Source organism: Doryrhamphus excisus, chromosome 15, assembly GCF_030265055.1.
Source record: "Doryrhamphus excisus isolate RoL2022-K1 chromosome 15, RoL_Dexc_1.0, whole genome shotgun sequence".
Taxonomy (NCBI): Eukaryota; Metazoa; Chordata; class Actinopteri; order Syngnathiformes; family Syngnathidae; genus Doryrhamphus; species Doryrhamphus excisus.
This window is the reverse complement of record NC_080480.1, coordinates 13,173,137-13,200,365: the sequence shown is the minus strand read 5'-3', so window position 1 is coordinate 13,200,365 and position 27,229 is coordinate 13,173,137. Positions and strand designations below refer to the sequence as shown.

Below are 27,229 nucleotides of genomic sequence, written 5' to 3'. Positions count from 1 at the left end.
TCAGCAGCATTACTACAACACAAAGTGTAACGAAAAGCCTTTATCTAATACGTTAAAACATGTTAAATAGTTTTTACATAAAATTTTGTACAGTATTAAAGGTGTTATGTCTTTCAATTGTGTGTGTGTGTGTGGTGGGGAAAATAATTTTGCCGGGTTTTGTCGTCTAAGTTAGCCATCTTGAAAGTTGGGGGTCAGGGGTTATGAGGCATTCGGGTGTCTCTTTTTGGCTGGGAATTTTCACTTTCTTTAACTGCTATTATATAATTTCAATCTGCTATAAGTTTAACATTTTTGGTTATTAACTTAATACAATATAAGATAATGTTTGTGTTAAAAGAGGAGCTAATATGATTAAATTATTGCTAAAGTTTATTTTTAGAAATATAGTTGGGAGTATTGTTTTTAAATCACAATCTGAATTTTTCTCCAACAAAAAGCATAAAAGAAATAGTAGTTTTGCTGATGTTGAAAGAGTTATAAGACTGAAGATGGTGCAATCTCTCCTTTTTATTACATTTGACTATCACAAGAGCATTTTTGTGACAACTTATAAAATGAAACACTCCTAAAATCTGAAATCAAATACTGGAAGAAGAAGGAAGGGAGAAAAAAAATCACACTAAATTGTTTTTTTTTTATTAAGTTTCTAATAAGAACACTACAATTTGTCATTCTTCCTTTTTGTTTTTACTCTTTCTAGAACAATTCTAAAGTTGAGGTATAAAAGGAGTTCATACAGACGCACAGGTCTGAAAACAGCGGGGGGGGGGGGGGGGGAGTGGGAGGGTTGGGGGGGTTATATATACAACAGAGATGGAAAGACAGAGGTAGAGAGAGGGGTAAATACAAGGGAAAGAGAGGAGATACAAATATACTAAGAAGAAAATAATCATAAATCAAAAAAGGGCTTATATGGGTCATTTGCTGCCGTGGAGGTCATTTCATCACTTGAAAGCAAACATGCACCTTCACATTGAACAGAAGCTTCATTTGAAACCCTTTGGGAACCATCACATTGTTACATTTTCACCCATTTAAAAGAAAGAAAGAAAAAATAAAAAGACTATTTCCACAGCAGCAAATGACCAAGCAGACAACCCAACATTTCCACCCGGTTATGTACGAAAAGAAAAACTAAATAATAATAATCAAAAGTGGATACAGAGTTATATAGAGTCCTGTGTGTGTGTGTGTTTGTTTGGGGGTCAAAGGTCAAATAAAAACTAGCATCTTAAGCGAGCATTATAAAAGAAATCGTGAAACATTACACAAACTGTACAGTGACATCCATTACAACAGGTAGAAAAAAAAAAAGAATGGGGCGGGGCAGGGCAGGCAAGGGCGAGGAGAGGGCAGGGCTTGATGACAATTTTGGTGTTTTCGTTTCTAAAATACAGTCGTATGAACCGCCATGAGCAACAAAAGTCAGGAGAACCACGCCGGATGCCAGTTTATGCTTTTAAAAGGACATTACTTTTTTTTTCCCATCATAAGGCGACAACCTAACTTGATGATCACAACTTTATTTAAAAAACAGCTAAAAAATAGTTCCAAAGAGTGTAGTATTTTTTTTTTTTGGTATCAGGGGAGAGAAAGAGAGAGAGAGAAGCCCTCACCTGATTGGACAGAAAATAAAGTTACAAAAAATAAAAATGAATTATATGTATGTTTTCACTGCAACGACCCCCCCCCTTAAAAAAAAAAAAACACACAAAATAATTGAGGCACGAGGCCGCCGTACAGAGACAAAGACACACAAGAAAGGGTGGCGGCATCATCTCATCATCATCATCATCATCATCATCATCATTACTGACTGTGGTATTTTTGGTTTTGGTACAACAGAAGGTGTGCTTCCGTGTTGGGGGAGCAGCACACGCCCCCCACATGGAGATACGCACACATCATAGCAACAACACGCTGCACTTTCTCCTTTTTTTTGTTTTTTGGTCTTGACTGTCATAATTATACCCTTTTTACATTTTTTTCTAAGTTTTACTTAATAAAAACAAAGTTAAAAACTGGGAAAAGAGTTAAATGAAAAAAAAAAAAAAAAAAGAACACGCCTAGAAGTCCTAACATGCATGGAAGACAATTTTTGCTATGTTGAAAGCCCCCCCCCCCCCCCATCCCCACTTCACTCCTGACGCCGTTCCAGATGCTTTAGCATGTGGATTTTTTTTTGGGAGGGGGGGTTGCGGCGGCTGGTGCATTCTTGGTGAAACAGCGTTAGAAGGAAAACAACAAAATCGGCTACAATTAAAGAAACTAGCAGACGGAAAGCAAAGAAGTTAGCGACGCCCTCTAGTGGTTAGCGACACAAAAAAAAAAGGGCTGTTATAGTTCCATCCACCTTCCTTCTTCCTACCGGCTCCACCTTTTGAACAGCTTTAGCGCCCTCTCATGACGAGGATGCTCACGCTTGTGCTTGACACGACGCTGATGGAGACGTACGAGACGATGGCGGTGGTGGCGGCGGAGGAGGAGGTGCAGGCGGTGTGTGTGTGTTGCACTTTTTGGTAAGAGCGAGGTGGTCCGCTTCCTGCACTGCCGGCCGGGGCTTGATGACATACAGGCGATTCTCAGGCGGGGGGTAGGGGGTGGTGATGGTGAAGAGCACTGTGTGAGGTCAACGTGCATGTATAGACATCATGACACAGCCGTTGGGGGAAGGGGGGGGCGGGGTTAGACTGTCCTGTGGTCCAGCACAGTGTGTATATGAAATGATCCTGTGGAGAGGAGGAGTCCGGAGGGAATGGCGTGACGGATGGCAGGGGGTGGGGGGCAGTCGATGAGAGTGCGGGGGGTCCGGGGGGGGAGGAAAGGGAGCCACCCGATCAGTTGGAGGTGTCGGAGTGGACGCTGCCAGGAGCGCCGGGAGGAGAGGTGACGGAGGGGGGGTTGGTTGTGTCCTGCCAGCTGTTAGCCTAAAAAAAAGAGCGGTGGAAGGTGATTACTACTCAAAAATGAATAAATAAATCATCATTATTTTGTAGCTGAACTAAAACTTAAGCAAATTCCACTTATTCTTGGCCTTAATTAAGCATTTTAAAGCATACAAATGGCAAAATGATCGAACTAAATGAAGGAATCACTGTAATTTAGTGGTGTGTCAGTTATGAACGAACGGGTCAAAAGAACTAGTTCTTTTTTGTGAACAGAATGAACGAGTTCACCGCCCCACCGTCACCGTTCCTTTTGCAGGGCGGGAGTATCTGCGTTTCATCCTACCGTCGCACCTCGCTCAGTGAGTGTGTGGGGTTAGCTGACTGAAAGACCGAGACCGACACTGTCTGTGACCTTGTTCATTCCGTTCACAAAAAAGAACTAGTTCTTTTGACCCGTTCGTTCATGACCGACACACCACAAGTTATCACGTGTTGTTGCACTGTTGAGTCGGAACGAATGTGAACATGAGTGAACGGACTGACTCGACACAGCTGACCGGGTCTATGCACAGTTGGAAATCCGAAATGAACTAATCTTTTTACTGAATGAACAGTTTTGCCCACTACTACTGTAATTGTGACTCTGGTAGTGTAGTAGTGTATTCCACAGTGGCCACTAGGTGTCAGTGTTCGGTGAGACGGGCATTCGGCACCTCACTAAGGTTCCTATGGGGAAAAAAAAAACCCGTTCGTTCATGACCGACACACCACTAGTCATCACGTGTTGTTGCGCTGTTGAGTCGGAACGAAAATGAACATGAGTGAACGGACTGACTCGACTCGGCTGAGCAAGTCTATACACAGTTGGATATCACAGGCTAACGACCAACTGACCGAAATGAACGGATCTTTTTACTGAATGAACAGTTTTGCCCACCCCTACTATAATTGTGACTAGTAGTGTATTCCACAGTGGCCACTAGGTGTCAGTGTTCGGTGAGACGGGCATTAAGCCCCTCACTAAGGTTCCTATGGGAAAAAGCCCCCCCCCGTTCAACTTTGAGGTTTCCACATCATTGGGGTCTTCACTACATGTTTAGACAGTAATACTGTCTCTATGCAGTACTGCTACTTACATCCAGGCGATGAGGGGTGTAGAGGCCACTACCTGACAGCTCCTCATAGCCGCCCGTCAGGTGTGTAGCACGGTGCAGGGTATCCACCTGTCAACATGACACACAAACACACTAGTCCGTTACAGTGACTACACAAAGTCATTATGTAGAACTCCACAACCAGACAACAACATAGCGGAGTGAGTGTCCATAATCTTGTACTGTACGCATCAGCGCTACGACTTTGTTCGTGTATTTAGAACTCTCTCTCTCTCTCTCAGCCAAGCATGAAATGTTGTGCTTCATCTTAATAATAACTTACATGATGATGCATGGAACAAGACTCACTGGGACAAGTTGTGTTCTGTTTGCTCTACACAGGAAGGGGGGGGTGTATGTATGAACATATAGAGGGATGCTTGGAGGAGCGTGGAGGGATCAATTCAAACAGGACGTGCTTATCTATATCGCTCACACAACTAAAAGGTTTTGACATCACTCTGCTAGCTCTTTGTATGGATCTCCTGGGGAAGGACGTCAGGGTCAAAGGTAAAGCTAAAGGACAGGGTCTGAGGAGAGGCTGAGGGGGAGTCAAGAGGATGCTATGCTAAAGGGTAGCAATCCCAGCATTGAGGTCAGCGAGCGCGACTGCCCTCAGCGCGCATACCTGCGGCTGTAGAGAGGGGGCGATGTTGATGCCCTCCCCGTTCAGCAATCGCAACCCAAGGTAGGCATCGCCTGCGTGAGACAAACCGTATGACCCCAGTGACCCCACAGGCAACATATATACAGCTATGAAAGTATAGCCAAACAGCCAATGAGCCCCAGTGCTGTTATTAGGGGTGAAAGGTCACCACTGGTCATGTGCGCTGACAGGAGGAGGAGATGGTGGTAAATTCTCATCAAATAAGGGGCTTCAGTATCAGGGGAGTGCCTCTAGCTTATTTGAAAGGGGTCAAACAATGACCTGGAGCGTTCACCCGGTGGATAAAACCACCACCCCAAAATCAGATGACAACTATTACACTTATATATATTATATACATTTATTTTTGTACTATCTGTAGTTAAAAATACACACAAAAAGAACCCTAAACCATTTTAAGCTATGAAAAAACGCTTTTTAAAAAAAAAAAAGATTTAATTAAAAAAAATTCAGTTGTCATTTTAATTAATAAAAATTTATTTGAATTCAAATTAGGGATGGCCAATAATCATGCAATATTGGTAAGGACCTAAAGACATTTATAGAGCGCTCCATCTTGTGGCATTCCAGAAGCAGCAACAGAAGAAAGTTTGTTTTGATTTTCATGTTTTATTCACGTTTTGCAACATAATTGGACACCTCCACCACAAATAGACTGCAGTCCTGAGAGAAACATTTGCCACTAATGGATAATTTCAATCTAATTTAGAATTCGGGATAATTTTGAGATTCATTTTGACATGACAAAAAAACAGCAGCTCACTTTTCTTGCAGTGTTATTCCCACATCCTTGTGTTATTTTGAGGTAAAACATTAGTTAGTGTAAGATAACGGAGGAGTTGGAACACATGATACCTGAGTTGGGCGTCGCCGGAGAGTTAGCCTGGCTAGCCTGTGCCGACACATTGGCGGCGTCCACCGCTGTCTTGACTGCGTAGAGGTTTGCTTCCTCCTGAAACTTCCCAATGTTCTTCTTGTAACGTATTCTTTTGTTGCCGAACCAATTAGAGACCTGGGGACAGATAGATAACGTTGATGGATTGAAAACAATTGAAAAATGCAATGTCATTAAGATGTTTTAGATTTACACTAATCCCTCTTTTATTTCAGTTAATTCAGTTTTTCAGTTTCAGTTAATTGGTTATAAACTGTACCACAATAAGTGAATTTCCGCCAAGTCGGATTCCTTCTTTATAGATATAATATTTTCCTAGTTAGGGGATAGGAAATCCTGTTAATCTTCTACAGTTAAACATGATTAGAGCCCTTTATACATGAAATAACATTATAGTACTGGGGCAATTAAAGACAATTAATTAATTAATTAGACAATTAAAACTGGGGCTTGTACATGTTGCAGTAAATGTGTCCCTAATGTGTGGAGGACAGGAAGTGATGTCAAGGGTTCAAAGTTCACTTTTAGTTGTGAATAAAACACCTGTTTATTCACTGCGGCTTGTCTCACTGAACAATGTAGTGACAAATATAGAATACGACATTCACAATTTGCATGCATTTTCATTTGATGTATTTTAGCTTATTTGGCCACTTTTATAATTGAAAATACTCAATTTAGGCAAAGACATATGTAAAATTTGCCTATAAATGCATTTTGTAACCACTGTGTAATGGTTTAATTTACCTGAGACACTGTGATCCCACACTTTTTGGCCAGCTCCTCCTTTGCCTCCTCACTAGGGTAAGGGTTAGATAGGTGGGAGTAGAAATACTCGTTGAGCACCTCTGTAGCTTGCTTGTTGAAGTTGCGCCTCTTACGTCTGACATGAAGAGAGGAGATAATCGGCAACGTGATTGGAATGTGATTGTGGACTAGCTTTCACACACACACACACACACACACACGAGCGGGCGCGCGCACACAGTGCAAAAAGCAGCCATACAGACCTGGCATCGAGGAAGCGCGAACGCAGGATCATGACGGCCTCGCAGGTGCTCTGCTTGAGCTGCATCTGGATGGAGCTGAACTTGCGGTGGATGATGGCCACCATGCGCTCGATCTCCTTGGGCGAGATGGGCCGTGTTCGAGACTGCTCCCTCAGCAGGTTCATTACATGGTTGGTGAACTCACTGCACGCCTGCGGAGGTAAGGAAGACAGAAAGCCTTGAAAGATGGTTTTTTTTCCCCCTCCCAAGTATAGTGGCTGTCAGGCGCTATGACCACAGACAGTTTGGTAAATGTAATAAAAAAAATCTTATTCTTGTGTACTTCATATGGACAGTGTGGTGTTGCACGGCTATGAAATGTGATTATATATATAACAGAGGCAACATACAACAAAAAAACATGCTAAAAAACAATCCAATACTGGTTAAATTGTGCTAAGCATTCTCTTCCTGTCGTTGGGCTATGCTACTGGGTCAGTAAACAACCTGACCTTGGGCACCCCTGATGAAAACGTAACAAATACAGCAACAAATTCAGTTATTGCCATCACGCCTACATACTCTACTGTGGAAACGCAATTCAGATCAGGATTAATTGCTGAAAACTCAGCCGCTTTGTGGAAACATCATGGCTTAAAAAGTGTTTTTATAAATGCGATTCATCAGGTTCATACATCCACTCTGCTGTCCAGGTAACCTATAACAATGGAGCGGAAACTAAAAGGGCGGGGCTATAAACACTGCTTTCCACTTATTACGGTGACTTTGCTCTCTTTGCATTGTTTACATACTTCATATGCATCTAACACTGTTATGACACTAGTGGTATCTAAAATTCCATTTGTGGTTTGTGCCGCTATATATACCCTAATGTGGAAACCAGATTAGACTTAATTATTCAAAACTGCGCTGCTAAGTGGAAATTACATGTCTTAACAATAAGTTGCATATATTTAAGTTATGGGGCGGAACGGCGGACGAGTGGTTAGCGCACAGACCTCACAGCTAGGAGACCAGGGTTCAATTCCACCTTCGGCCATCTCTGTGTGGAGTTTGCATGTTCTCCCCGTGCATGCGTGGGTTTTCTCCGGGTACTCCGGTTTCCTCCCACATTCCAAAAACATGCTAGGTTAATTGGCGACTCCAAATTGTCCATAGGTATGAATGTGAGTGTGAATGGTTGTTTGTCTATATGTGCACTGTGATTGGCTGGCCACCAGTTCAGGGTGTACCCCGCCTCTCGCCCCAAGTTAACCTGGGATAGACTCCAGCATACCGGAGACCCTAGTGAGGATAAACCGCATAGAAAATAGATGGATGGAGGTTATCTGGTACCTCCAAATTGTCCATAGGTATGAATGTGAGTGTGAATGGTTGTTTGTCTATATGTGCCCTGTGATTGGCTGGCGACCAGTCCAGGGTGTACCCCGCCTCTCGCCCGAAGACAGCTGGGATAGGCTTCAGCATCCCCCGTGACCCTCGTGAGGAAAAGGCGGTAGAAAATTAAATCAATATTTAAGTTATGATTGCTGACTTATTTCATTGGAACCTCCATTCATTCATTTCAGGTGTATGCTGGAGCCTATTCCATCTGACTGGGAGACGGGGTACACCCTGGACTGGTTGCCAGCCAATCACAAAACAGATATGAAGAAGCAACCACTCGCATGTCGCATGTTTTTAGAATGTGGGAGGAAGCCAAAGTACCCGGAGAGAACTCACGCCCACACGTCATTGAACAACACAAGTTAACATAAGTACTTTAAAGTAGCCTGAGGACCACACCTGCTCATACTTCTCCAGCTCTGAATGGTATATCTGGCGAATTTGTGCAAGCTTGGCTCTGTAGTCAGAGTGTTCGATGCTGCTGTCGGTGGGCGAGCCCCCTGCTGCGGCTGCAGCCGCGGCCGCCGCGGCTGAACCGCCGCCCTTCTCCGGCCCCGACACGCCCTCCGCTAGCAGCATGTTGTCCAGCCGCATGATCTGGGGATCCGGGGGGTCTTCCTCTTGTACACCTCGTATACTCAGCACTGGAGGGGGGAAGAAGGCAGAAATGGAAAGCGGTTAGGTCAGGTGATGTATGTGAAGTTCTCACAAAAAAAAAAAAAAGACCACACGGTTTTAGGACGGCGCGCTCAGCGGGAGTACTGGAGGATGAACTTAAATTCAAAAAAGAGGTGCGGCTCTGTCAAACCCAGTCAGGCTTCTTCTCCCCCCCGAGTGGACGCAACCACTGAATACGCAATGAGCCTCAGCTTGCTCAGGATGCACAGCAGAGGGCAGTGTGGTCCCTCGGTGGCAGGCTGCCAGAGATAAGGGCATGAGGCATGGGACCAGTAATGGGAGTGCATGTGCTGTCACTATGAGCCCCAGTGGCCATAAGTATAGTTATCAGTCGCTGCTCTCCACCACTGTATTATACCAGGACCTCTGTCAGCCCGCAGGCCCGCTCTCATCTCTCTCTTTCACACATACACAAACCTCCAGATAACACTCTCTTAGTGGAAACTTTCTGGTGGGAGACAACTATCTTTTTTTTTTTTCCCCCCCTTCACCGCCTCAAACATTTGACTCCATTTTAAATCTTTCACAGGTAAGAGAAGAAGTCTCGACTGTGTACACATGTGAAGTAGCTCAAGGCGGTATGTACTAATGGATGCAACGATGACTTAAGATGGAAACATTCCCTCTTTGCTGTGGGTGTTTACTCGGGCCCCATTTGAGGGCTAATGCGTCAAAGTGAAAATGCTTTTTATTCAATTATGACAATTACATTAAACTCACCACACAATTTGCAATTTAGCGCAGTTTAGCATCGAGCAAATTAATTAGGAACACACACAAATGTTTCTTTATAATTCAGGCTATATTATTTAGTTGCATGAGTAATCCTGTAGGAAAGTGTGTGCAGCGAGCAGCTCGTCCTCCCTTAAGGATTACAGTCAAAGGTTGCAGAGTGCACAAAGTCAACTCATTCAAAAGGCTCTCTACAATAGTGCTGTTGTGAGTCATTGTGTAGAAAGCGACATGGAAAAACAGGTTAGCGGTTCCACAGCAAATGTGGTTAGTTAAGAAAAGTTTTGCTGGAACATTCCAGATGCAACAGACAGATCAGATGAGCTTTTTTTTCCTAACCTTCGTTTGATAAATGAGTGAGTTCCACCATTTGTAGCAAAGCGTCCAACTCCCAACCAACCCCACCCCCCCCCAACCCCTCCGCTTCTTTCTTTCTTGTTCCTTCTTGCCTGTTTCTCTTTCCCTCTGCTTAGGTCTCGTCTCTTTTCCAAGGCACATTCCTGCTCTGCTGCTCCCCCATCTTAGGGCTCAGGAATGCAGCAGACCCTGCCGCCTGAACTAATGACCCTGATTCGCCCATCATTTTCCCTCCACTTTTTTTTCCCTCCCTTGCAGCCACTCACCGGCACTCTCCCTCACTACTTAACCACATTAAAACAACAGCGTGCAGACTAAAAAGTGCTCTTTTGGACTTGTTGTACAACAGGATTGACTTGGGGCTTTCCTACATGCGAGTTAACGTGCTGCATATCATGCTGAATATCCATCATAAAGGGAGGGGGGTCAGGGGTTGGTTTTTACTGCCCACTCAGAGATGAATACAGCTGATGTACAGTACAGAGGGCAACTGTGGCTCCTAGAGCTTCTCACCGCTTTGCCCCCCCCCACACACCCGCCAACTGTCCCTCCCCTCTTTGCCCCTCCACCCCGCCCCACCAACCTCATTATGGCCCCCAGCTGTAGCTTAATGCCCCTACATTCCCCTAATTACTCCAATTAAGCTGTGATTACCCACAATTGCACTCAAGCACAGTCTAGTGGTATTAAAGCAGCTGCTGGGATGAGTTGGAATAGAGTACTTGTATCCTATGGACAAAAATATATTTTTTACTTGTTAATATTCCTTTTATTTTATTTGGTGGTTTACTGAGAAGTAGGATTTTTATAGTTTAGCCCTATAGGGGCTTATAAAGCCCCTGTTCTCGACCTTCTAAACTCAAGTTTTAACATTAGAGGCTTCTAGACAGGAAATAACACCCCTATAGTCACCATTACACTTGGATGACCCAATAAAGTGGATATAATCAGTAGGGGTGTCACAAGATTAATACATGACAATATTTCTGGTATAGAGAAAAGCTATCTCATGGCAGAAGACTGTAAGCTACGCCATGGCTACTGTGAATGATGATATACATAATATGGAAGTGGCGGTGCGCCAGGCGGGATTGGAAGCGCACATTAAGTGCTTTACGCACACTATAATCCTCGCAATCCTACCTGCACTCGCCGTTCCCTACGTCACTGGCTCACAACGTGGGACTGTTTTTTTTTTTTCATCGGAATTCAACAAGCTGTAGTCATTCTACATTTAATCAAAGATACTTAAGATTTGTCTGATCAAAACACAAACGCTGCATATGACCTCGATGAAAACATGATAGCAGAGTTTAATTCTGACTTTCTTCCCGTTTCCACACACTAAGCATCATGGGAACTGTAGCTCTTTGAGCGTAAACATAAAGCTAATCTACTTCCATCTATTTTAGATGTCTTGACATACTACACATCAACATATATGATTAGTAGTAGCAGCTACAACTGGTGTTATTATTTTAACTAATACGTTTCAGATTTATTACAACTGTGATGGAGTGAACCCCCAAAATTCTAACCGCAATGTGGCGAGAGACGACTGTACTGACCTACATGCACAAAATGTATTCAAGTGGCCCACCGGTATGGTTCCATTTTTGTTTATACGGCCCACGCTTGATGTATGTGATGGAGAAGGAAATGCTATCTCCCACAAAATGGGGAGAGAAAAAAAAAACTCAGCCGTTTTGCACAAGCGTCTCCCTGACACGGCAGGTAAGATGGTGTCGTTAATGAGAAGCACCGCTCCTTAAATTCGCCGGCTTAGGCCCCCACAGTACTTTGCACATGTTCCCACCCTCGCCGGGCTGTGGTGGCACCAAGAGATGGAGCGAGCAACACATACTATGAAATATTCAGGCTATCCAGCTGGGCTTTTCGCTGCATACATAATCATTCTCATTTCTGTCCTGCCAGTGTGGAAGCTGTGCAGACGCCAACGCGCGGCTTCTGTAAGTAACGGGTGAAGAGCCTAAGCAATACTGTGGTGTGATGTACATTAACCGTCCACACAGAGGGGACAGATAAGACTTAAACGCAGTCAGTATATCATTGCTCAGCTCACAGCACAAGCTTTATCCTTGTCTGTCTTTCCCCTCGCTAGCATCCCCTTTTTCACTCCGTCTCCCCCCCTCAACACACATCCCCTCCCCCCTCTCCCTTTCAGCGCACCCCCCCCCCCCCCCCCCTCTGTTCTCCATTTCAGTCGAGTTCTCCATGTGAGCCGCAATCCCTCATGCTGTCAGCCCCCCCCCCTCTCCCTCTCTCTGTAGACAGACAGGATTAGCATTTTAATTGCATCAGCTCCCTTGGGTATTCTCAGCCTTTCACTGGGAGAGAGCAAGGGAGCGGGAGAGAAGGATAGGGGAAGGGGAGGAAGAAGGGAAAAAAAGGTGAGGAGAGGGAGAGAGAGAGCGAGAGAGAGAGAGAGAGGGGAGGGTGGAAGGAGAACCAAGGAGAATTGCAAAAAAGGAGTCACAGGAGAAGATGTGTGTGTTTGTGTGTGTGTGTGAGTGTGCAAAGCGAGGGAGAGACACCGAACGGTTACAGAAAATATAAAGAATCCTGAGTAGACGTGCCAGAAAGGGAGAATGCATCAGTTAGCCTTTCTTCACACAGATAAAGAGAATTGGGACACACTAGACTATATAAAAAAAAAAGATCTCCGTAGTAATGATATAGTGCAATAATGGTGAAAGTTTACCTTACCCAGGAAAAAAAAATATTGCCACTTCTCGCTCAAATGACCTAGAATTTTAACAAGATGTGTAAAAACAAAGTTTAATGTTTTAGTTTTCCCCCCGAGGGCGAAGAATGACATTCACAAGCAATGAAAAGGCACTTTTGCACATTTGTGAAATGCGTTATAAAAGCTATATCCGTTTTGATGTCCAAAGTGGGGTCCAAGGGCCATTTTCGGCCCAAAAGTTAGTGCCTCCACGCTATGCCTAACCAAGACAGCAACTTTAATGCGATATACATGCTAGTTACATACAGGTTCCTTCCTGTGCTAGTATGGTAATGGTAATGGTTTTATTTCATTTGAACATGCATCAGATTACAATTGAATGCATAACATAATCAGTTCACAGTTCCACATGTCCAAAAGGAGTAGGAAGAAGCAAAGCTTATTAAATCCTACCCCTCCATCTGGTACTTTTACATTCAGTAACTGTTACATTTGTTCACTTCCTGCTTTCTATTATACAGTTTAAGTTTTTTTTTTTTAATAATGCACCTCATACCGAAGTACAAGGTGATATGACCATACAATGACATAATGGGTACCATAGTAAGTGTCAATATAGTGATATGTATAGCACATCATGACTGGTTCAAGACTCTTCATGCTTGTATTTAGCAAACATCAACTGCTTGTATTGTTTCTTGAATTGGCTCATCGTTGTGCATTGTTTGAGGGTCTTACTCAATCCATTCCATAGTTTGATTCCACATACTGAAATGCTATGGCTTTTTAACATAGTCCTAGCATATAAGTGTTTCAAATTTAGTTCTTCCCCGAGATCATATTTCTCCTCTCAGTACAAGTGCAGGCTAAAACAATGGCTTCTGGACTAAAACACAGCAATATGCGGCGTTTCTAAATACTAAAATACATTGTCAACATAAAGTACTGTTTGTTTAGGAAATAAGGTGATTTTTTTCTGTGAAGTACAGTCAACTTGATGAGCACAATCCATATGTTCATTGCTACTTTAAGCAGCTCACACTAATCAGCATCTGTTTGGGGAGCTCACCAGAGTCCTGTTGCACGCAGCCCTCCCACCCCTGACACAAACACGCACGCACATTTACATATATAGTGTACACGCTGCGGTCTGATTAAGGTGTAAAAATTGGACAACTCATACCTTGGGCTACACTTCAGCCCCCTGCACATCATTAATCAGCACTTAATTAACTAAAAAAAAAAAGGGAAGCGAATTGGACGCCAGAGAGATGACGACGCGTACTTCCTCCTTCACCCCCGCCTTGGAACAGTCGTGCACAAACACCGTCGCACTTGAGCACAAACAAACACACACACACACACGAGCGCTCAAAACACTAATGAGGGATAGATCAATTAGTGTTGTCACTTCATCTGCACAAAGCTCAAGTCGTTGAGGACCTGCTATGTCTTAATCATTAAATATGCATATTTTGGGTTATTAGGCAAATTGTGTAGGTAGAATAAATGAGTAAAATATATGTAACAAATCGAAAGGACAACAGAATTTTCTATCATGTACACTATAGAGTATAATGTACCACATGGATGAGGCATTCCACTTAATTAGTGTAATTACTAGTCACTCAAATAAATAACTGTCTTAGCACAGGGTAGTACAGGGATAGATTCTATATATACAAACTCGGACTGTCAAATGATTTAAGATTTTAATCAGATTAATCAGCTTTTAAATTAATGAATCATGATTAATCACCATGAGCAACTACGTCTGAAATATGTCAATTTTTATTGTATCTAATTAACAGAAAGATAAATGACAGGACAGGATGATATATATGTATGTATTAACAGCTACAAATGAACTGAATATGTCAATCAGGCTAAAAGATACCACACAAGTATAAAAATCTATTTGTCTTAACACTTGTCTCTTTAATAGTAGCAGAATATGCGAAGGGTTGTGTTCAGAGACATCACGTAATTTAAGGTAAATGAACTTTCAGTGGATTTTCCAGCATAGATAATGTAGCAAATTGTACAGCCGAATGAATTACAAAGCAAGTGAGGATAATATCCACTTCATGTTCTTCTTTATCTTCCTGTTTATTTACACGCAAACATTATAAAGTCGTTTTTGTGACACGGCGCGTTCTTGCAATGAGTATGAGGAAGTGTCGTTCCCAGGATGAATGGACTGGAGACGTGTGTGAGTTGGGAGCTACATTCAGCGTACAGTGTTGGAATTGTACTGCGATTGATGTGTTCAGGTCAGAATGAAGTTTAAAAAAAAAAACAACACTGACTCTGCTGTGCTTCTGTCTGTCGTCATGCCGTCTGCTCTGGGGACAAACATGCAATATGTAAATTTGTTTTATTGAAGCCAGAATTGTAAAGTCAAATGTATTTTTCTAACTCTATTCTCAAATCGCACAAATAACTTATGTGTTAAATTACGGTAAATTATTCCTCATTATATTTAATAAAATACTTGAATTACATCTATTTAATGCTCACCCTGTCTGTAGAGAGCAAACCAGACTGAATGAGCAGTACCGCTGCTGCTTACAGCCAAGTGGTGCATTCAATTACTTCAAGATCCAATTACAATTAATTCCCCACAATTAAGCAAAATCTTAACGATCAATTAATATGCACATCCCTGGAGTCAACCACCAAAAGAAACTAGCTAGGCCTGGGAAGCTTAAGACTTAATATTGAGTACAACACCAAATGTCCTGTTTAGTTGTGCGCACAGAGCGAGTTAAAAAAAAGCTGAAATGTCACAAGAGGAAAAGGAGAACAAGGAAGAGCACCTAAAAAGCAAAAGAGGCAATGGCACGCCTCAGATCACCCCCCCCCAACCCCCCCATCCGAGTCAACTCTCATCAGGCCAGCTGCCTCCTGCGCTCATTAGCACAGACTCTTAAGGAGCTCCTAAAGACTTTGTGAAAAATGAACGCTCATTTGAGAGGTCGTTAATTTGCACTGTTATGCAAATGATGCTGCAATTAAGCGATAGATCAGACGAGCGGGTCCTCATTTATAACACGTGAACAAGCATTATGACACAGTCAGATGGTGTCACAGAGCTGAGGGGACATGTTTGGCCTGCACAGGTTGATATACCTTTGAGGAATAAAACCACCGGGCTAATTACATTCATCGCGGATCAAAATACTATTTATTGAAGTTCAAAGCCAAATCAAAGAAAACAAACCACAGACGAGACAGAATATAGCTTTGTATAGCATTATGTCATTAATCTGAACACATTGGGAAAGAGGGATACAGTAGATACCCAGTTTTTATGGGAGTTACGGTCCACGCCTGTTAGTAAATAGCGATAATTTGATAATAAAATAGCAATTTTTGACATAAAGATGCCCCCCCCTCCATCAAACCCACCTGCTAGCTTGACATTGACATTGTCCTCTGATTTCAGATGAACAATTACTATAAAAGTGACTGTTTCAATGATTATGATTTAGCTGGGATATACAGCAGCATACTCCAGCTTAACGCATCATTTAGCATTTGAATAAAAAATATCATTTTCAATAAGCGCTCTCTTCATGAGCGTGGTGACGAACAAGGTGGCTTTGCCGTGTGTCGTATTTTTGCATTAGTTCACATTTTTGATATCAAGTATGCTAGCCCATCTGTACGTTCCACAGGCCAGGTCCGCCATCATGTTTGTTTTTTTCTTCTTCTGCCCAATTTCCTACCGCTTTTGATAGGCCCTCCTATCAGAGAACATGTAAAATGGCGACTCACTGATGAGGAACGGTGGAGGACATTTCTCGATAATGTGTATCGATAATCCATCACAGGGATGTCCCATATTGGCTTTTTCTGCCAATATTGTCCAACTCTGAAATCTACTGATACTGGTATGTGTAACATGACATTTTGTATATCCTACATATATTTTATCTTGTCCTGAAGGTCCAATCCATAAGTTTGAAAGGGAAAAAAATCAGATAGAGGTGTTTTCACAGTTTGACACATCAAGGCCATATTGATATTATCGATAGTCCAATAATATCGAACATCCCTAAAAGCAATAGCTTGATATATATATTTCCTGTCACACCCAAATATAAAATGTATAGATTGTCTCTACTAATAAATTATAATTCACAATGCTGAAGAATTGCCTGACAAACATGGTGCCTTCAAGGACAATGGAGTGCAAAAAAATATTACTTGTGAAGCATAAAGACAACCATGTACTATGACGTATTTATATATTCACAGACTTATGGTGAATGAGATGTATTTTCTGTAGAAAGAAACACTTTTAAAGCAAAAATCTGTGACCATGCGGGGCTCCATTGTATACAATCAGCCTCAACCTAAAACCACCCCTTGAAAAATGAAGGACTGTCACATTGCTGAATTTTTGCATCTTAACCAGTGTGAAATACACAAGGAGACTAACGGTGCAGACTAATGGTGGTCAAAATCACAGTCATTTTCGACTGAGTAAACTGTGCAGGGGCTACTATAACCGCTACACCATTGCCAACTCTTACATTTATGAGAGTGTAAAAGAGAGAAATAAACCAACTGGGATAGTGTCGTGAACAATTGCAGAGGGGAGGAAGGCTCCCATCAATTATAATTAATCCTTAATTAGTCAGGATTAAGAGCTGAGATGCGACATTCTCCCACCCCTCTGCCACCAAACCTACTTGCAATCCAGTTGAGACCATATTTACATGTCTTTGATTAAAAGAGACCTTTCCTTTAGAAGAAAACACAGCGAGAGGCACAGAACATGCTGAGAATGAGACCAGATGAGATGATCAAGAGGTCAGAGGTCACCGGGCGTGTGATGCTGGCCCAGTACTGACAAGTCACATAATATTTCCTTCTCTTAAAAAAAAAAAAACAAGCGAAGGACCCAACTTAAAGATGATGACATTGCAGTAATGTGACAGGATATGGGTTTCAGATTTCCAAAAGCAAAGTCGTTTAAACGTAATGGGGTTGAAAATAAAAAGCACTGCCAAGTAATGAAGTACAAGTTAGCGCTTCCAGTCTATAACCCGCCATTGGCTGCAAATGGGCAAAATGCGCAGATAAATCTGTGTGGGGCCACCTTATATAGCGTCACTTGTAACCCCAATGAAAATTAGCAATGATCAATAAGTAATTCATTTGGAAATAATTCTATTTTAAGGGAAGTGCGTTTAAAATGTTCCCATAAAAGGAACCGTATTAAAATCGCATATAATATACTGTACATTGTTTGATCATTGCATATGAGGGTGTTAGGGGGAATGCAACTTGCTCCAAATTATATAATTTGAAACCAAATCTATAAGAGCACCACCATTGGCTATCATATGTTTTTAAAGACTGGTTTGCATGAACCCATCCATTTATATTTTTCAATAGCAAAAAAATAGGTAACTTTTCATTCAGCCCCAATAAATTGAGTGCCGTTCATGGCTGTTACTCACTGCTGTCTCGTATACGTATATACACAAAAGTAGTCGCAGAGAAGCAACCAACAGCAGTCATTGTGTGCTTGTCATTGAACGTATTAGCTGACAACAAACATGACTTGTGCGTGTGTGTTTTTCGTCAGTGTAGCTCATGTATCTCACAGCAGGAGGCGGGATATACGCTTACAGTATATTCAAATGTTGGCGCCCGGTAGCGCTGCCGACTGTCTCTTCAATGACACAAACACAAGTCATAGAATGCCTGTAATACCATTGCTACTTGTCAGTCATGTCTGTGATAAGTCACCTTTCATAATAGAAATCAATACAGTCACTCTAAAATTAAGACATTTTCAACTGAGTTGGGTAAACACGTTATAAAAATGGCACTGATAAGTTTTAAGAGGCTCATGTTGTTCTTAGACGAGTAAAAACCGAGTGACATAACCAACCAAAACATGGCCAAAATCATATTAGGCAGTTACCCTTGTCAGTAAGCATGCGTCCTGTTCCTGTAGGACTAAAACCACATGGGAAACTCACACAGCCCACACACCATTAGGTCTGGGCTGAAGGTTGAGGTGCTATGCTGAGGGGGTGGCGGTTGAGGTTTTGGGGGTGGGAGGGTGGCGGTGCGTCTGTCAGGGCCAAGGGTCTGTGTGATATTAGCCGTCTGCCAATCTGGCTTGGGAAATGGACATCGAGTAATTACTCCTGCTCTTACTGCCTCATCAATCTCCTTGTATCACTCCTGCATCCACCACCACCACCCCCCGTCTACACCCACCCACCAACACACCATCTTTTTTCCATTCTCTTCTGCAGAGAGTGAGTGACAGGACACCACGCAACACAACTGAGATGCCTCAAAAAGCAATGAGATAAGCCTGCTCCACTGCATAGCATTAATATCAAATTGTAGACTCTCAGGAAATAATTAAAAAGCTGAGTATCGGTCCGAGTGAGAAGCTGGGGTTACTACTGCTTTAAGGCTTCATGAAAAACACAATAATGACAGCCCATAGGTTCCTCACAACAATAAAATTTTATGGCACTGTTCTAAATTGGTCTCTTTAAAAACTAGTAATAATTAAGAGGCTTTAATGAGGCCTGTGATTCATGCGTCTTACATAAAATTAATCGCACATACGTCAGGTAATGCTAAACAACGCCCTCCAAACAAACAACATTAACCTCAGAAAGGTTTCTCCCATCATTTATAAAAGGGGTGTTATCATTATTAGTGGAAGATAAGGCTTATTATCTCACTTGTAATGTTTTGGTTGCCCATGAGGGTCAGCTTCAACAACTCAAAAGTTAAAGCCATCAAAACAAGATTCTAATCACGGCTCTGCCTTTGAATAAACAACTCTTAAGTTAATTAACAGTTTGCTTTGTGTTTTTACAACTTTCAATTCAATTAGCATGTAATTGAGGTCCATTTGGTGGCTGAAATAGTATTGTCATGCATGCAATAAGGCGTGCTGTGACTATACTGTGATTGCTAATGCTAAGTGAGCGGGGGTAGTCACGGTCGCGGCAGTATTAACAGAGATAAGGATTCCCGGGGTCATATTATCACCACTGATTCGAGCCACAACACTATTGTATATAGGTTGCATAAATGGGCTATTGTTGGGGTATAACAGATACTGACCACATCTGCGGGTACTGAGATTAAAATTGCACACTGCTTGCCTCCTATTAGGTAATTACCTGCATTAGACTACAAGGCCACTCAAGCTAAGTGGCATGTGTTTCAATGAAAAAGTGCACTTGTTTGGCAAGAAACCAGGTACTTATACTATACTTTCCTGTCTCCGCGGCACAACATTGCACGCAGTCTGATTAATTCTTCTTGAAAAACAATTGTATGCAAAACACATCCAAAAATAAAGCGGGAATGTTGCTGCACGTAATAGGACGCTTGTGACAGAACAGAGTGAGTGACAGGCTCACATTGTTGTGCATAAAGCAAACGGAGGACTTAAAAGGTAAACAGAAAATGCCTAGAAGATGCCCAAACTAAAATGTACAAACTTCTGAGCATCGCTGCAGTGGCTTGTGGGAGATTTTTTGGCATATGCTGTCCCAATGCACTATGAGCTATTTTTACAGTAAATACCCATGAGAGCAAGAACAGAGTTGCAGCAAAGCCCCTAACTCTTCACTCTGATCATTTCCTGTCTCTCTCCGTGTACTTATTTTCTCCCGCATGGTCTGTTTTTAATGAAGTATTAAAGAGTATTACATTTCATGCAGATGGTAGTCATGTTTCATTTGGGGGTTAAAAAAATAATAATAACGGGTGGCTTTTGCAGGGTGCGGGGTGATGTAAGGGAGAAGGGGGCACCGGCATTTGCGCAGAACATTTCCTTTACAATGAAAACAATCTAACCAACTGCAGCACTCAGAGGAATTCACCTCCCCTCCCCCACGGCCCACCATCCCCTCCTCCAACAGCACCATTACATTACCATATCAAAGCCCCGAGTTCAAAGCAAGTCTTCGCTTTCAAGAAAGGGAGTGAGGCAGAGGGAGCGAGGAGGAGAGGACAACACAGAATCAGTAGGAGCAGACCCAAAGATCGCTTTTATCCTCCTTTGCTGTGCTTGTACTGTATGTGCACAAGAGAGCGTGTGTGTATGTGGAGGCGCTGACAAGTGCATGTCAGTGGAAATAAAAAAGACTGCATAAAAAAAAAATCTGTGGAGATACAAGGGGGTTACTGATTGGGTCTTCCAAAAGGCAGTGCTGAGGAGAAGTCAATTCCCATTCTAGCAGCACATAATGGAGCCTGCGGGGGAGGGAGGAGGGGGGGGGGGTCTTATGAGGAGCAGAGAAATGCCAAAGCAGGTAACAGTGCAGTTGGGAGGGCAGTGCGTGGCAGATGGCCAGCAGCTAACAAGCCAAGCCAAATATTTCTGCATCTCACTGTTAGCATATTCACCTCCAGTATAAATCCACCGTTCATCAGCCTTCTTTTTTTTCCTCTTTTACTCTACGGTACTAACAGACCCTCTCTCGCTAGTTCACTGGCAGACTAAATGTGAAAATCAAAGTGAATGGCATTAGGGTAAATAAGAGGACCGGTTGCCGGGGAAACTGTGTACCCTGCCCCACTCGCTCAAGCCTAGCCTGTACTTTTCTCCAATCACTGGAGAGCAATAATACATTATTGACAGAGAGCCACGACAGGCAGCGGTGCAGCATTTTCAAATTGTATTTGAACAAGAGAGGATTTCAGTGAGAAGATGCACACAGAAAAGAAGCCGGGAGGGGGATAAGAGAGGGGAGCGAGAATTCAAAAACCCACCCATTCGCAGTACCATAACCATCAATCTGCCAGCCTCCCTAAGCCTCGTCCTTTGAACCGCACTAGAATCTGTCAGATAGCTGACTGGAATAGCTAACAAGATGGCGATAAACAGCTGGTTTTGCTTAGAATAATTGTGTGAGCGTGAGCAAGTTCTTCACTAAAGTGTTTATGTTAAAACATAATATTCTATCACATTTCCAGATGAGATCAAACATTACAAGTCTTTCTATGTTTGGCTGAGGGTACTGCATGGATATGCATAGCAATTTATTACCAATGCATAATTGCATTACGATGCAGTGTGAGTGTAGACGTCGTATGAGTGCGCCAGAAAAATAACATGTGGAGATGGGATAATACACCCGCTGTGAAGCAATAACCCCCTGCAGATTTTTTTCATATCTGCCTGTTGTCATCGAATTGTTTTTTTTGCAGTCTATTAATTTAAATAAGACAAAGGTAGGGGCTAAAGGAGATATTTTTTATTCTTTAAAATAGCAGCTACCCGTACACTCTGAAAATAAGAATCTACTGGGCCAAAACAGAAGAAATACAATCAATATTCCATCAATTCTGTGGGGCCAGGAAGGAAGTAACTTTGTATCGAGGAAGCCGTAATTGCAGGAAAGGCGCCACACTACCTCTCAAGTCTCCAAACCTGTGTGGAGCGCAAGAATAAAAGAAGGAAATGAGCGAAGTAGAAACTCACCTGTCTTCTCTTTGATCTCACAGAGAACACTGAACAGGGCTGGCTTCATTCTGTGACAGTTCAGGGCATGCTTCCTGCAAGAGACAGAAGAGGGAATCAGAAGGGGGGGGTTGTGGGAGAAAGCGTGCAGGAAACACAATAAAAAAGAACCTCCATCTCAAGTTGTTCCACGTCTCCCTCTTCTTAAAACTTCCTCTATGCTACGGCTGTATGTGCGAGTGTTTCAAAGCGTAGAGCAACACAGCTTCAAGACATTCTCCATAGGAAATGCCTGTCTGTCATTGCAGAACTATCTCTTGACGTGTCAATGCAAAGGGAGAAAAAAAAAGCTGTGACATCATTTGGATGAATCTGCGAGATAAAGTAATGGCGTATAATAGTCAGAGTTCATGAGTTACAAATAGTAATAATGAGTTACAAATAGTTTGGCTTGTTTTCATGTTGTGTGGTGGTTGTCGACTATAAATCATACAAGATCTTGGCTTGAGTCATGCAATAATTCACATAATTGATGCCCATAATGCACAAAATCCACCTATAAGTTGAAGTTAGCATAGGAGAGGTATTGGAGTAGAGTGACAACAGGATGGATCCGCAATCTATGTTGGGCTCCAAATATGAAAATCATCTCCATAGATATTCTATTTAATGTCAACAAAACAATGCAACACTGTCATTTTACCTTTTGTGCTGTACTGCAGTTACAGTTAGCGCTGACTTTTAAAGAGGCAGGTTGGGCAGAAACTAATTAAGTTCACATTTTAAAGACTATCAACCAAGCGTGTGATTCATTCCGCTACCTCTGTGGATCTCATTATGTCCAAACACTGTTGAAATAGTCATAGACGTCATTTAAATGTGATGTGATTTGTGCAAGAACCAACACAAGCGTACTATGGCAACACAACTTGATGCAATGGTCACCGATAGTGGGTGTTTACATGAAAGACAACAAGAGCACATGACTGGTTTGGATGAGTGTGGACTGAATGGGATGAAACAATGAAATAAAGTAGTTGTTCTTGAGAAAAACCACAATGAATGATTTGGCAACACCTGACCACAACACCAATTCCAGTAGTGAAAGCCCATCGCATTGTTAATAAAAGGGACTGCATTGACGAGCCTAAATGACATGCCTCGGGATCCTGAGGGTTGAAGGCAGAATATTTAAGAAGTTTTGCATGTGGCGCTAAATGCATCACGGCTGGATTTGAGTTGGGGGGCGAGGGCGGCCATCAGAATGGAGGGTATGAGCAGGAGGGGGAGAGGGAGGTTGCTCATGCGGTCCTGTACTGACCTGTACTGGAAGTTGACTGGCAGGCCACCCCCTGCCATGCCCCCCCCTGCTCTCCCTCCCTCTGTGGGGTCGTCTGATCCACCCCAATGCGCCGGCGAATCCTCTGGCCAGCATCTAAACATATGGCGACAGGAGGGGTTGGGATGGTTGAGGGGGAGAGGATGAGGGCAGGGCAGGGTGTGCAGGAAGGGGCACACTGCCCTGACCGCTACCCCATTCTCAGCACACACCCCCTCCCCACAACAGAAGTGTCATGGTCATGTGTCGTCACGCGGCTGTGTGTCAATCATGGCTGAGAAATGGATGCGTAACGGACCAAAGTAATGTATCACGCTGAAGACAACCATACTGTTTTGTATTAGCAGACTCCCCACAGGGCTGAACCATCCTAATTTGGACCGGTACCTTCGTAGATATCCACTTCTTGCAAATACCTGAATATCTGTCCTGAAAGTGTTTGCATTATTCATAGCAACATAAGAAAAATGATGAAAAAAATGCCAAATCAGCAGTAGTAAACAAGAGTGATGTGTTAGTGCGTGTATAGATGCATGCCTGTGTCCTGTTTTTGCATTTACACTCATTTGGAAAGTTTACCCTTCCACCATTCTGACAACATTGCCTTTGCGGACTCGAAAATGCTGTTGCCAAAGTACACAAACACATTGCACAGTTTTTAAACAGTTTTCAGGCCGGAAAGTTTTGTGCATGGTTTTCAAAAGCGTGGCAAAATGAGCCCCCCTCTTCAGAGGAAAAAAAACAGTTCAGGGCCCCTGCCCCACTCCCTGAAAAATTTACACAGCCCTCTACTCTCTCTACTGACTATATAAACTTAACCGTCTATTCATTATGTCATTAAAAAAACTGAAATTAAGTTGGAAGCATCAGAAAATAGCCTTTTCTTTATTTGCCGCATTTCCAATGAGGTTTTCTGACCAGTCTTACCATTGAAAATCATTTTAAAAGGGGACTTGTTATGCTTTTCCACTTTTCTGACCTATAATGTTGTTACAATGTTGTATGCTCATGAAAAACAATGCAAAAGTGGCAGATAATGAGGTTTGCATTTGGAAGTGAGCCCTGAAAGAAGTTTTGGTTGGCTCTTAATACCTTACTGACGTCAATGTGATTCGGACTGCCTTATATGGGCTGCAGATTGACTGCACTTTGTAAATCTGGAAGTCCTCGGGAGCGCTTGGGAGTGTGACCAATCACAGCGGAGTGGGCATGCCTGGCAGCGGGCCGTGGGTGGAATGAATTAAACAGACCGTTTGGGTGGGAAGCAGGAAATCCATGTAAATGTTACAGAAAGTGGAAGTTCTAGTAAGCTTTCTGTATAGGCTATCCTGTGTAGTTGCTCTACAGCAGTCCACGAATCAATACTACTAGTATACTACAATACTACTACACTACGATTAGATTTGCAGCTATCTGTTTACCCTTCCTCATAAACACATTATAATGGAACTGTCTTACTGAAGAATTTTAGAGACATGAAAAGTACTTATCGCTCTTCTCAATCTGAACACACTCACAGGCTTGTGACATAAAAAAACACAAAAATAAGCAACAGAATAAAGTTTCTTTGCATTCATAAATATATTTGCCTTTCTTGTTTTGTTTTTTTTTTTTTAGTATTTTTTGTCTGAGCGTCCATAAAAATGACATGCACAAATGCATCAAGGCCAATTATGCTAATTATACAATGACACCCCCCCACACACACTTGTGGTTCAATAGATGAATACCTAATCAATGGAATAGAATTACCTGTATTGGTTAAATAGTTTGCACAATAGTGATGTCAGAAAGTTTTTAGGAAGAGACACACGAGAGGGCATTCAAATGAGTTTCGAGCACTACTTTTATGAAGTGTACGTCTGTAGCCGACACACCTTTAGTTACATATATTTGTAACCTGTTTAGCCTGTTACATACACTACTGTAATTGCCCTCTTTAAAACCACAGTATTCCCATGCTGGGAAAAAAATGAAAAGGTCTGATATCATTCTCAACAAACTTGCACATAAAAAAATACCAACGTGTTTGGCCATATAGCATCATCCCTCCCCCTTCAACACCACCTCATTAATAGAAACTCGATTTGCGGACAGCTGCACTCGCGTACACATTATAGGAGAATTGATTGCACCCAGCACACAATGAAAAGGATGAACACCAGGGAGGGAGGGAGTGAAAGGGGAGTGAATTAATTAAGAGAACCAGGTGGTCAAATGTTGGGTGGAAAATCACTAGCTAATGACACATCACACCGTGGCCACAGTCTTGCAAGTGGACGCCGTCCTATTGTTGAAATCGTGAGGCTTTATCTGGAAGATGACCTTACGCTCCCTGGGCCACATGGCACATGGGTGCATCCAAATTTGCTCACTGCTGGCGTATATTCCCCTTCAATAACAGTAACAATAATGATAATGAAAGGAGGGAATGTCTCAGATACAAACATTAAGTGAGGAGTCTTATGAATGAATGGCTGCTGTCATCACAGTCACTGGGCCAATTGAGTAATCCCTGCATTCATTTTGCCCTCTCATTTGCATATCATCGGATAATGACATCGACTATCATTTGATGCAGAACGCCTTTCAGACACATTTGGGTGCAATTAGACAAATCTCATTAGGCACAAACAGCGATGTGGTGCAGCTTTTGGAACATAACTTTTGCAGAACCTTTTTTTTTTCGGGTGGTGGGGGACAAGAGTAATTTTGCAACATGTGAAAAATGCATGTTATTTTAATAATAATATGATAATAAACGGTGCTAAAAATGTTACTGTTGCAATCTAGTGAGGCAGTTATATGATCCATGCAAGTGCAGTTTAAGTGGCAGCCAAGTGGTTTGGAGATAATTAGCAGTGCAGCAACCATTGTCTCGTTTTCAAGTTGAAACTTTCCCAATAAAGAAACAAAATTGACCGTTTTGTTGTGATGATAAATGAAGTGCATGTACCCAAAAAGGCAGCCGAGCACATAACAAAGAACCGTCCTGCTTTTTGGCGTTGTTGTTGATTTTAAATTGCTTCGGTTATGTGATAATGGATTGCAAAAGTTGTAAGAAAATTAGGAATGGAGACAATAATAGAATAATAGATGTGAAGTATAAGATCCACCACAGCTCGATGGAAAATGGCTCTTCGCCTCTTCTTACCTGGCCTGTGCTTCGTCCAGGCTCTCATCGGTGATGGCCATTATTTGCTGGAGGATATCCCCTATGTCTTGCTGAGGCTGGCCCAGGGACTGCTTCCGAACCGAGTCCGGGTCGCCGACGTCGCCTGGCTGTAGTCCACCAAGTCCGGTGAGACCCGTCAACATCCTGGTCTGGTCATCCATTACTTTCTCCAAAAAGGAAACTCTGGTAGCGTTTTCCCTTCTTGACGCGGATACACACAAATAGCTAGCCTGTTAGCTAGCCAGCAAACTAGTTTCCACGACAAACATACAAACACTTCGTATCGAATAGCAGCTATTTGACAACGGTTGTCATAAAACAGATCACTCCTTAAACATTCGCTCGTTTTTTGTTTGTTTTTTTACATACATAAAAAACAAACAAACGACGGAGCTTGGGGAAAATGTTAGCTAAAAAAATGTTAGCTAACCACCGAGTGAAACGGCAGCTAGGTTAGTAGCTGCAACCCAGCGGCCAAGCAACGGGGACACACGGTCTGTTCGCTTCGAACATTGTGGAAGGATAAAAGATGTAGATTGTAATAATTTGACGTAAAAAATAAAAAAAAAACGAGTCGAGTTAAAAGTGGAGGAAAAGGGGGACACGTAGCGGCCGCATACGAGAGAGCGAGAGCGAGAGAGAGAGAGAGCTCCTAGCGCCACACACTAACGCTTTGCCATTGTTGTTGCTGTCGCGCGACGATGTGGGCTGTACTGTGGGCGAGCTCAAGCAACTCAAGCTACAGCACGGCTTGCTAGCGGGTGGCAAACCA

The 27,229-nt window shown here is 42.6% G+C and overlaps 1 protein-coding gene across 4 annotated transcripts; it reads right to left on the bottom strand.

The window, feature by feature from the left end:
- Nucleotides 1-627: 627 nt before the first annotated feature.
- pbx4 (pre-B-cell leukemia transcription factor 4) lies at nt 628-27,229 on the bottom strand. Of its 4 annotated transcripts, XM_058050283.1 has the most exons (10): nt 26,437-27,229; nt 23,265-23,378; nt 21,965-22,038; nt 8,403-8,647; nt 6,618-6,808; nt 6,355-6,490; nt 5,568-5,724; nt 4,674-4,744; nt 4,028-4,114; nt 628-2,930 (listed from the first exon to the last, which is right to left on the bottom strand). In XM_058050283.1, the coding sequence occupies exons 1-10, from the start codon at nt 26,616-26,618 to the stop codon at nt 2,841-2,843; spliced, it is 1,347 nt and encodes a 448-aa protein (XP_057906266.1). In that variant the 5' UTR covers nt 26,619-27,229; the 3' UTR covers nt 628-2,840. The 4 variants fall into 4 exon arrangements, with proteins under 4 accessions (XP_057906266.1, XP_057906267.1, XP_057906268.1 ...); XM_058050284.1 differs by lacking the exon at nt 23,265-23,378 and having other exon boundaries at nt 26,437-27,223; XM_058050285.1 differs by lacking the exon at nt 4,674-4,744 and having other exon boundaries at nt 26,437-27,221.

Coding starts and splice junctions, on each gene's coding strand:
- pbx4 (XM_058050283.1), bottom strand. CDS start 26,618: ATGGATGACCAGACCAGGATGTTGACGGGTCTCACCGGACTTGGTGGA. Junction 6,491..6,617: donor TCGCGCTTCCTCGATGCCAG/GTCTGTATGGCT, acceptor TCTTCATGTCAG/ACGTAAGAGGCGCAACTTCA. Junction 4,115..4,673: donor CCCCCTCTCTACAGCCGCAG/GTATGCGCGCTG, acceptor TCATGTTGACAG/GTGGATACCCTGCACCGTGC.